The sequence below is a fragment of the Thalia democratica genome, chromosome 1 (genome assembly GCF_965202585.1).
Source record: "Thalia democratica chromosome 1, ktThaDemo2.hap1.1, whole genome shotgun sequence".
NCBI classification, from domain to species: domain Eukaryota; kingdom Metazoa; phylum Chordata; class Thaliacea; order Salpida; family Salpidae; genus Thalia; species Thalia democratica.
The window spans coordinates 67,929,590-67,941,758 of record NC_139165.1 but is presented as its reverse complement, the minus strand read 5'-3'; the positions used below and the strand labels follow the sequence as shown (position 1 = coordinate 67,941,758).

At 24.9% G+C, this 12,169-nt stretch overlaps 1 protein-coding gene across 1 annotated transcript; it reads right to left on the bottom strand.

Annotated features, from left to right (window-relative positions):
- Positions 1 to 428: 428 nt before the first annotated feature.
- Positions 429 to 11,957, bottom strand: LOC145832138 (phosphatidylinositol 3-kinase catalytic subunit type 3-like). The gene is made up of 19 exons (XM_082939515.1): positions 11,848 to 11,957; positions 11,206 to 11,331; positions 10,735 to 10,980; positions 9,829 to 10,010; positions 8,930 to 9,077; positions 7,619 to 7,827; positions 7,220 to 7,386; positions 6,808 to 6,912; positions 6,457 to 6,580; positions 6,234 to 6,335; positions 5,737 to 5,865; positions 5,340 to 5,488; positions 5,159 to 5,253; positions 4,889 to 5,020; positions 4,680 to 4,789; positions 2,550 to 2,691; positions 2,082 to 2,265; positions 1,689 to 1,846; positions 429 to 903 (listed from the first exon to the last, which is right to left on the bottom strand). The coding sequence occupies exons 1-19, from the start codon at positions 11,932 to 11,934 to the stop codon at positions 763 to 765; spliced, it is 2,736 nt and encodes a 911-aa protein (XP_082795641.1). The 5' UTR covers positions 11,935 to 11,957; the 3' UTR covers positions 429 to 762.
- Positions 11,958 to 12,169: the final 212 nt, after the last annotated feature.

Genomic DNA, 12,169 nt, shown 5'->3' with positions numbered 1-12,169 from the left:
AAAACTTATGTAAAGGTAAAAAAAAACGTTTAAAACTTCAAGAATAAATAAATAGACAAAATTCTAATTTAAAAGGAGAAATCTGCTAATAGTTTTTTTTTACCATTTTAAGTATTAATTTTTAAATAATGAAACTAAGACAATTAGTACAGCTTATAATTTAAGCTATGTTGTATTTAGACTGAGTAAAGTTAATTAAGTTTGGTTTAGTTGACTAAAAATAGTTAATTTGTTTAACTGTTGAAAAAATATTAAACATAAAATAATTAAATTATATTTCTCAAAAAAATTAACAATTAGTAGAAAGCTGTATACATAAAAAATAAAATTATAAATATTAAAAAATGTTACAGAGGTATTAAATGTATTTTTTTATATAAGAAAATCTAACATTTACTATAAAATGAAAACTTTATTGCACTGTGACAACTTAAACAATAAAACGCGATATTTTTTTAAAATATACAATCAATTAAACAAGTTACATACTTAAAAAACAATAACAAATAATATGATGATTATTTATAATGTAAATGTAAACAAAAATACAATCGGTTTATGCTATATGTAAACTGAAAATAAAAGTAATCAGAACATTTCAACATTTGATTTGAAATTGAATAAGGTAAAAAATAAACAAAAAAGTATATTTGAAACTACAACTTTATCTTATACCCTCTCTATAACCTTAAAAGGTCTACAAACTTAATCAGTAGTTGTTTAATTGATATTTTTCAACCTCTTTTTGTTTCTATAAAAAAACTATTTTCTAAGCTTTTGAGCGATGTTGTGAGCCACGTCCACGACGACGGTGAAAACTGCCTTCGATGAATTGTCGATTATTTCCTGGAATTTGTTCACCGCCTGCTCATCCGACAACTCCAACAAAAACTTGTCTTGCACCTGTTCGTTGTTTTTGTATTAATCAGCTGTGATTGACTGGTGAAAGCAATAAAAGAGCTTCGCCAACACAGAAGTAATTATTTGTTATAACTGTCATTTTTTTATTTATCATTATAAATATTTTCATATTACTTTTAATAATATTAGCATTAGTTTCAATAAATAAAATTAAAACTAAACTAAACAATTTATGAAAACTTATCTAATTTTATTGTATTATATCTAGCTTTTAAATTACCTTGGTTCATCAAATCGAGAACAAAATGATATGTAATATCAGTATCTCATCAACAAATAATTCAATTCGTAAACGAAAATTCTTACGAATATTTAACAATTAAACTTAAATTTTTAGTTTGGAAGATAATCAACTTACAAATAATCTACACAGGGTTGCCAAGGGTTTTTTGGCCCATTTTTAGTGTAAAACTAAGCTTAAGTTAAAAATCTGTTTACAATAGTATAAAATCATTGAAAAAATACTTTAAAGTTACTTTAAATGTGTTTTTGATAAAAAAATCTAATGATAAGTTTTTAGTATTTTATCGAAATTTCTTACTTAACATGTAAAAATATTAAAAAATTCTAAATTTTTAATGACTTTAGTTCGAAATTCTAAGTAGTTCCTTTATTTTTAAATTTTCTCAAATTTCAAGTTTATTATTGTCTGAATTGACAAAATTTCCAAATTCTAGGTTTTTCCAAGATTCCAGGTTTTTTGGTAACCCTGTCTACAGCTTCAACTTTTTTTTTATTGAAAATAAAAAAACTTTATTTATACAAACTTTTTTGACAGTTTTATCGCTCTCAACAGCAATATCAGGTATTTCGCTATCAACCATTAAATCGAACAAATTAAGAATGAGGTTGGCGTGTCGGCGTAGATGGAGGAAGGCATCGTAGCAGTACTTGCGAAATTCTCCGTAACCATTACTATCTACCCCTGTATTGATTATCACTAAACTATCACAACAGAGTTTCAAAATATAATTTTAAAAGGTCTTAAACAAAACAAGTACATCATAAATTATAATTGTTTAAATTTCATTTTACAGTTCATATAATCCTACAAACATTACATTATAAAACATTTATTACATTCACATTTGTTATTTAACATACAATAACTTAGCTATTATAATAATATATAATGAAGTTAAAACATTTAAAAACTAAACCTCCCATAGTTTCAATCATATCTCTTGTTATTTTCACTGGCGGAGGTAGAGGTTTAGGGTCTCTTCCAAGCATAAAACCGAAGTCAACATGAAACAACTTTCCGTCAGAGGTCAGCATGAGGTTGTCGAGATGACGGTCACCGATTCCAAGTATGTAGGTTATCACGCAGTAACCAGCTACACTCTGAAATATTTCACTTTCAAATATAAACAGTTTTATTTAATTTAAGATATTGCAGAAAATATTCTTATTCTTCTTACGTTTGGATAACAATGATTATTTTTTAACCTAATAAATACTTAGCTTAAAATAAATAATTATTCAAACGAAAAGCATTTTAAATAGAATGATAATTTTTTTTCAGGTTTAAGCTAAACAAATCAAAATTGTTTCATACTAGTTGTGATAGTTTTTTTCTGCCTTTACCAATATTTATCGATTTATCTATTTGTTTTTTTTTTGCGAACCTTAATGTAATTGTTCATACATTCTTTTTTGATGCCCTGATCATCAGTAGAACTTGGATGTTGTTTTTTCAGATAGTTTTTGATGCTCTCATGCTTACTTGTAATTTCGGCTATCGATTGAGATTGGACGATTTGCAAAAACCTCGAAATTGCAATTATTTTAAATACTGCAAGTTAAAGATGCTTAATGGAGTAAAGCAGACAAAAATAATACATACTGAATAAATAACTAAATAAAAGCTCAATACTTAAAAATAATACTTATAGCAGAATCAAGATTTTACCAAATTAACTATGATTGCTTTAAATTTCTTTTTTGTATAACTATTTCATATAACATTTACTTTAATCAAAGTACTAAAAGATTAAGTTTTTTTTAATACATTGTAAAACAGTTTCGTAAAATAGGAATATTAACCGGCTTCCATAACCTTGAAATACAAACTAAATTTTTAATAAATAACAGCTATAAAAATTCATCGAGTTAAAAAAAACTTCTTATTAAACTAATGTAAATTAATTTCTAACGTACTTATTTATATAACTAATAAAAATACAGGTTTTTTTATGGAAACAAATGCATAGTCAAATAAATTTAAAAGATGCATAAACTTAATAATAATTAAAAATGAATAAATTTTATTTTATAAAGATGAACGAAAATAAAAACATATTCAGTAGTAAATAAAACAAAATGAAGTTTAAAGATCTAAATGTAATATATATAATTTAATAATAAATATGAGATTAAGTACTATTATAGGAAGGTTTCTGAACGTATTTATATACCATTTTCAACTTAATATCAATAGATTATTCTTTTTTTTTTATTACCCAAAGCTTTTCAAAACCATACGAGTTTCATTTTCAAGTGATAAATTTTAAATGAAAATTGAAAATTTTTTTGTTAAGTGAACAGCTTAAAAAATAACTTTAAATTATGCCGTACAAATAAATTCAAATAAATACAAAAATTCGAGATTTAGCAATTAAAACTAAAGGTATGTTTATTAATAGATTATCAATGAAAAGTGATAAGTTATAATGAATCTATTAAGGCCATAGGGGGGTAAACCATGTTTTTACAAGTTGATCTTAATTTATAGAGTTTTTTCTAAGCTTCAAGATGCTTTTTATTGTTTTAAAAAATTAAAATTATTTTTTGAGATATGACCAGTCAAAGTCGGGCCACATAATAGGTTCCCTAGAGGAAGGGAAAACTAAAACAGCGAAAAAAGACTATTTTATTTAAAATTTATCTCCTTCTACATTTTTCAAGCAATCTTCTTCAAATTTTCACAGTCTAATATTTATACAATAACAAAAAACGTTATTTTGGAATTAAAAAAAAATTTTTGTAAAAATGTAAAAATATTTTTTTTTTTGAAAAAAAAAAACACTTTTTTTTTTAATTTTTTTGATAAAAATTTTATTTTTTTAAATTACTAAAATTCTAAAGTTTTTTTTTTCCTTTTATTTTAAGGAACGTTTCCTGAAAACTTGAAGAAGATTGCTTGAAAAATGAAGGAGGAGATAGATTTTTAGTGAATTTTAAAATTTCCGAGAAAATTGACCCTGAAAAATTTGCGGTCCATACGTTTACATAGGAAAATTTTTACAAAAAACTAAATACCTAAAAAGTTAAATGATATTTTTGAATTCTATAAAAACTGGCTTGTAGTTTGTACTTAAAGCTTTCATATAAAAGCCAAAGTTAATTTTTGTAAAAAAAAATGTTAGACCCCCCCAATGGCCTTAATAAACATACCTTTAGTTTCAATTGCTAAATCTCTAATTTTTGTATTTATTTGAATTTATTTGTACGGCATAATTTAAAGTTATTTTTTAAGCTGTTCACTTAACAAAAAAATTTTCAATTTTCATTTAAAATTATCACTTGAGAATGAAACTCGTATGGTTTTGAAAAGCTTTGTGTAATAAAATATAAAAAACAAAATGAATAATCTATTGATATTAAGTTGCAAACGGTCCATAAATATGAGATTACTAAACAAACTTTAACAACATTTTGATAAAAAAATTTTTTGAACTTGAGAAAAACAATTATAACCGTTTGAGGAGTACTTAGAAACTTTTGTTTACACCAACGCTTTAAAAAGTACCACTAACCCACTTGTTTCACTTGTAGCAAGGACTTTGTAAGGAGACAACTTTAAGTCGAGGTTGACTTGTTTCAGTAAATTATCCATTAACTGAATTATTTGTAAAACCAGCTGATCCTAAAATTAAATATAAAAAAACTGTTATAAAAAACAGGTTTAAGTACTTAATATGTTTTATTAAGTGTATTTTCACAATAATTGCTTTGTTTGTTATACCTGTCTTAAATCGTCACCTTCTTTGAACATAACAGTATACATTTTGTTTGATTCAGTCGTAAAAAAATTCAGTCTTGCCGGCATCAGATTAGATTTAAACAAAGTTGCTGTTTCCGCCTCTATTCCACATACCTAGTTTGAATTTATTTCAATTAGTTTTACAAATAAACTTGATGTCGTAAGAAAAGTGATAAACTGTTTTTTGTATGTTTTGAAGAAAGTTCACATTAAAAAAAAAAAAGTTAAATTAGTTATATTAAAAATAAAAACCTCAACAGTTGGGTCTAAAGGCAAAGGAATGGGTTGAAAGTTTGAAAATGGGAATGGAGGTTCTGTTTCATCTTCAAAATTAGGATCCATTGTACCTAAAATGTTTTAAATAAAATAAAGAGTCTTCTTATAAAAAAATCAAGCTTTACTATTTCACGAAACTAATGAAAAAACAACTAACCTGATTTTTTGAGATGGTGATTCTCATCTGGTTTTAATAAATTACGAAGTTTACTTATTTTCTTCTGTCTATTTGATGTGTCTTCTTGCAGACTTACTATGAGAGCTGACAACTTGCTAACAAACCTCTCCTGACGATGCAACAACTTTCTGAAAATATAACACATCTTTTATAGTTTTGTATACTGAAATATTTATTATTTAAAATGTTTTACTTAAGTACACATTAAATTTAGTCTAAAAATTTGTACAATTAGATCTGTTTGGAAAGAAAAATATTATTTTAAATAGTTACTAATAAACGGATTTTATTAAATACATGTTTTTTTATTCTAATATCACAACAACTTTAATTTAAAAGATAATAGAAAATAAACAAAATTATTTTAAAAATAAACCTTGCGTATTTAGATTCTTTGTTGGTATTTATCATCTTTAACTTGAAGTTTTTAATTATACCTTTGTACATTTCTGCAAATTTGCCACTTGAGTTTTTACTGCCTTCTTTTGTTTCTACCAAAATGTACCTTTAAAACAACTATGTATTTACTACATTTTTAAATATAAATTATATTCAATAAATAAAAATCCCTTGCTTAGCTATTTATAATTTAACTTTAACCTAGTTTTTAAATTTACTTTTTTTTAGCTAACTAATGAATTCATCAGTTTTTAATTAGAAGACAATTTATGAGAACGTTTTGTTTATTTAAGATTTTTATTAATTAGTATTTAAAAAAAAATTGTTAATAGAGAATTTATACAAAAAAGTTCAAATAATACTTACGTTTTTGTATATATTTTTTAGATTTTTATTTTATAAATTTAGATACAAGTAATTTTGTAAAGTACGTACTATATTTTGAAATTTAGACAATTAAAAAATTAAACACACCAAAAAAAATAATTTGCAAGAGTTAAATTTTGAACCGATCTTCGAATTAAGAATGATTCTAAATCCTCGCTTTTTGTTTCATCATTAATGGTCAATAGATTTCTAGAATTTACAACAATTTAGATTTTTTTCTAAATTGAACTTTTTAATCAAACTACACTTACATTAGATTTTATAGAGATATCGTTCAAATTTTTGTCATAAACAAGCATTTCAAACTAACAGTGCGCTTGTAGTTTTTTCTAATTGTTTTTCGCTTTGATGGGGATCACTCTGTATAGATTTACTCTGTGTTAATTTCTTTGTATCTTCATCATCTACCATGCTCTTTTCTTCCTTACTAGCATCTGTATAAGTTTTTAGTATGCTTTTATATCTAAACAAGAAATGTGCTTCTAGTCTATTTTTCTACGCTTAACTTAAAAAAAATCATGTTTATACATAAACAAATTATGCTTGACTTTAGAGCAGAAAACTACTAGTGTTTGGTATAATAATTTAAAAATGTAATATTCTACGTAAATATAAAAGTAACGAAAAGTTAAATATAATCATAATTTACTACTAAAACTACCCTGCAAGTGACTTTCATACTTAAGAGCTTGTACAAGTTGGAGTAAATACAACACAAGTTCATCATCTGAACTTTTATCTAATATTTTCACCGCATATCGTCTAACTGTGATAAAACGTTTAACATTACTAATAAAACGAATGTATATAACTTTTAGATGTACTATTATTTTAACAACATCTTTAAATAATACAAGAAAAAAACAGTATATACATATACTAATTTTCAATTATTCAAGTACAAGTTGTTTAGTACTACAATTAAATAACAGTATAAACTAAAAAATATTTTAAACTTTTATGCAATTCGCTTGCTTTTTATTTCTTATTTAAACTTATCTACAACAAATTTAAAAAAAAGTTAATTGAAATTACATGAAACTCAAAACAGTATATATTAATTCTCTAAATACCGTATTGATCAGTGAAGCGAGATGATAACAGATACAAGGCGTCTGCAACTTCTACCTGCTGCCACATGTCTATCATCTTGTACGTGTTTTGCCTCTCTTCAACTGTATCAAGAGTGGTTATTCGCAGAAACTTCACCAGCGCTTTGTTGTACTTGGTTAGGTAGAACCTGTTGAATGTAATATGCTATTATAAAATTAACATTGCAAATTTCTATGTTTAGTTTTATTCTTTAGACCTATAGAAACAAACTAAATTTAATTTATCTGAAACCAAAATTAAATTTAGTAATACAAAAAGATAGCTAATTATATTAAAAAAAAAACAAGATCTATTAAATTAAGATACAAACTAAAAAACCAATAAACTTTAAATAATCATTTTAAATAAACAAATCGAACCTGTACTTATACAGCATTTCTTGTTCTTCTGCGGTCAAAACTTTCGTGTGAGGGTAATTGATCATTTTGTTGAGTTCGTCCCTGACGTGCGCATTCGGTTTCAAATCAGCGCCGAGTTTTGCGCTCCTCGACAGCTTGATGTGCTTATCTTCAACGAGATTGCGCATGTCCAGCTCGAACTCCGGAACTTGTTTTAGTGTAAGTAACTCCTGTTAATTATACTCAAAAATGATTCTGATAACTTCAAACATGAAATGTAGATAACAGTGTAAGAAGCAATTAGTCTAGGTAGGCTTTAACTAGACAAGAAGTGGGTAACAGCAATCGGCTTTGCAGAATCTCTAGTAAATTACACTTTATTTATATATATATATATTTTTTTTTTTCAAAAACTTGTCAAAAAGTATAACTGAGCTAACTTTGAACAAACATTTTGAATTATGATCTTAATTTGATTTACAGCACACGGTAGTGCTTATCAAATGACCAGTTTCTTACGAGTATCATACCAATTATGTTTTAAAATTCACGCGGCGAGCAGAAAAAAAAAAGAGTCTAGCCGAGAAAAGATTTTTTGGGTAATCTAGAATAGTCTACCACCTCTACTTCTGACAATCTAAAACATTTCTAAATATACTTATTGACAAGGTCCTTTTCTTAACTGATCATTACTTTTTGAAAGCTAAAAAAGAAACATTTTTTTAGTTAACGGCATAGGGGAGTCCTACACTTTTTTAAATTAAAATTAACATTGGATTTTATATGAAAGGTTGAAGCATATTATAAGTCAGTTTTTATAGAATATAAAAATTATAATTTGTTTTTAAGATAGAGAGTTTTTTGTAAAAAAATTCCTATACGAACAAATGGACCACAGTTTGCTCATTGTCAATTTTTCAGAAAATTAAAAATTTACTAAAAAACTATCTTGAAGCTCCCTATGCCCTAATGAACTTATATTGCAAAACAATAAGTAAAAACCTAGTAAATTAAAACTTTGACTGTTTAATTTAGAAAAATTTATCAACTTTACAACACAAAAATATTAAATGCAATTACAACATTATAAACTTGAAAAAATAAATTAAAAGACTTTGATCAAAGAATAATTATTAAAATATAATAATATTTGCGGTGATATTAATCAATTTAATAACATGAAGAACAAAAAATTATTTGAACCTAAACTTTAAACTTATTTTATTGACATAACAGTCATAAAAAATGTAAAAATTATTATGTTGTATTTTATACTGTAGTGAGGAGAATTCTATAGTAAGGAAAACTATAATAAAACTATTCAAAACAAACTTCTGGCAAAATTATTGGCTTCTCACCCTCTGGTTCAAAATATACAATTGAGTATTCAACCTCCCTATGGACAACTTTTTGAAATTCCACAGACAAATTCATGTGGTTGCGAGATTCCTTGTCTTCCTTCTTTTTCAGTTCTATCTGACTTAGTTTAGATAAGATTTTTAACAAATTAAAAAAAAATTAAAGTCTTTTCTACTTAAGAACTCAGTTAAAAAGTACTAAAAGTTAAATAATCTTACTTTTATTTAAATTTAAAAAGTTAATCTAATATTTTTTTTAGTTTCTCAACTACTTATAAGCTTTTAAACCGCATTTAGCGGTTAAAAAATCATTATTACAAATTATTTACATTATTAAAATGTAAAAAAAATACTGTCAGTATATTCAATAAACTAAATTAAAACTATGTAAAAACGTTTTATAAATAAAGACAGTACTTTTAAAATCACAATAACTGTAAGAATTGTCTCAATCAGGAGTCTGCAACCTGTTATTAGCAATTAACAAACATTACTTGAAATAGTCAATGTTAGGACGTATTTGTTAGAAAAGGTTCGCAAATCAACTTAGTTTTAAGTAAAAAAAAATTAAAAAAGTTCAATTAAATAATTAAAAAGTCAAATTAAGAGCGTATTTGATACATTTAATAAATAAAAGCCCCAATTTAGATAGTTTTGCAGAAGTTTCTTTTAACCTATAACTATTTTATAAGAAGTTTTTTTTTCTTGGCTGACTAAATCTAGCCTTAGTTTTCAGACTCCTGATCTAAATAATTATGTTTATCAATTTTAGTCTACTAAAACGTATATATAAATTTAAACTGTAATTATTCTGTTCTTAATAGCAAAATTATAACTTTAAATATATTCAAAAAAAAATTAATGTAAACTTACGCAAAAGCTAATCTATCAAGCCAGTCAACCTTTTCAATTACACCTTCTTTGTGCTTTTTCACTAACTTGTTTAGTCTAGTTATTTCTGGGTCTGCTAAGTGTTTTGGGAGTTTGAATGGAGTTTTAGTAGCAATAGAACCATCACCACACTTTTCTGGCCATACAACCAAATCTCTTCTTCCCTACAAATAATTAAAAATCTATAGTAAGGTTCATGGCTAAGCAAAATGTTGTTTTTCATAAGGAGACAAAAATATTTTATAAAAGTTAATGTTGACTATATATGACAGCTGTATAAGCTATAAATCAGTTTTTATATAATAAACAAATCAACACTTTTGTATTCATTTTTGTTAAAAGTTTCAATTTAATTGTTAGTTTTCTTGATAAATAAAAAAAATTACTTATAGTTTATCTACTTTTTTGTTTTTTGAGCTACAAACCTCAAATTTACAGTAAACATTACTAAATAATTTAAAAACAAGTTCCATAAGTTAAATCTTATAAATATTGAAAATTAACTTACATACAATAGAAAAAAAATTATTAACAAACTTTCTTTAACATAATAGCTAAAATACTAGTAATAGACTTAATGTAAGATCAAAAATCAAACTCAAAAAATGAAGAAGAATTTTACTCAAATAATATTTTTTGTCCTTTTAGTTTGGGTCTTTAATCAATAAGGAACCTATTGATCTCACCAACTTTAATCTTGTATATAATTTGTATTTTTTTAGGTTCTTGAAAGTATCAAATAACTAATATAAAACTCTAAAAAAATATCAATTTGTAAAAAAATGTGAACCCCCTACGGCTTAATCCAACTCCCAAATTTAAAAAATCTAAGCAAAATTTTATATAACTTAAAATTAGTACTTTAAGTAAACATTTAATATAGCTAACTTGTTTGAATGTAGAGTATTTCCCAAACAACGGAACAGTGGTTCCGCCAACAGGTTTTGCAGTACATGGCCCATGACACTTCCAAACTGTGATAACAGCTAAAACATTTCTTGGTAAATCACAGTACCTAAGAGGTAAGATCAGCCATTCGTTCCAAGTATGTAAAGTGTCTGTATTTGCAGTTCTCAAAAAATGTTTGTTTTTTGTTTGAACTGGAAGTGTAATAGGCTTACCATCACTGAACAACTGTTTTGGATACTTACTAAGTTTTTAAAGCACACATTTTTTTGTTTTAAAAATAAAGATTTACACAGTTTAAATATGAAACTTAATGTAGTAAAAAATTAAATGCTGAGTAACAAAGCATTGTACACTTTTTATTTATTTCAAGAACAAAAAACATAATTGGTTATACTGTTTTTTTTTCTATTTTTAATTTATTATACTTTTAAAATTATAAACTAAACTAACTGTAATAGTTGTATACAAATAGCTATCTTTCTCTTTCTTTTCTTCTTCTAGGTCATAATTAAGTGTAGGATCATTAAGTATTTCTTTGTATGATTTTTGAGGCATTTTTCCTTCTAATGAACAAACCTGAACAATTGTAGTTTTAGAATATTGTTGATTGTTTTACAATCTAAATAATTGTTAACTACCATATTACTAAAAAAAGGCTTTTTGTTCATAAACCATAAAAATTAACTAGAGAAACCAAATTTATCTTGATACACTACAATTGAATGATTTAGCTTTAGTTCATAGATAAAAAAAAGTAAGTTCAAGTACAAGAATATATAAAAAAAAATCTATAAATGAATCTGTTCTTATTTCTTAAACAAAATTGTACAAAATCTTGCTCACACTGAATAATAGAGTAACAGTTTGTAATTTGAATGACATTGACAAAAATTATAAAGTTGAAAGAATTTAAATGTAATTGTTTGTCACAACTTATAGTCAAGAGTTTACAAACTCATTAATAAAATTACAAAATAGTGCTGTACAACAGATACATAAAATAATTTGTTTAAAAATTAAAAGATTCAAATTTAAATAAAAAATTATCTTTTTTTAAGTTAGGTAGATACTATATTTTTCAAACTACTGCACCTTAATAGTGACCAATTCTTCAAGTTCACAGCTGTATAAATAATTAAATCTACATTCTTGATTTGTTCTTATAGTATCTGAGCTCATTTTAACTTCATTAAAGTTTAATAAAACCTGAAAAATAAAATTCATCTCTTAATCATCACTTTAAAAATTTAAATTTACAAAATTAAACAAATACACTAACAAATACTCTTTATAAAATTTAAGTAAGTCATTGAAACTAAGCAAATATATATTAAGGGCATAGGGGGGTCCACCTTGATTTTTACAAGTCGATTACAATATCTCAAATTAAAATTTAAACTCAAATTTTTAATTG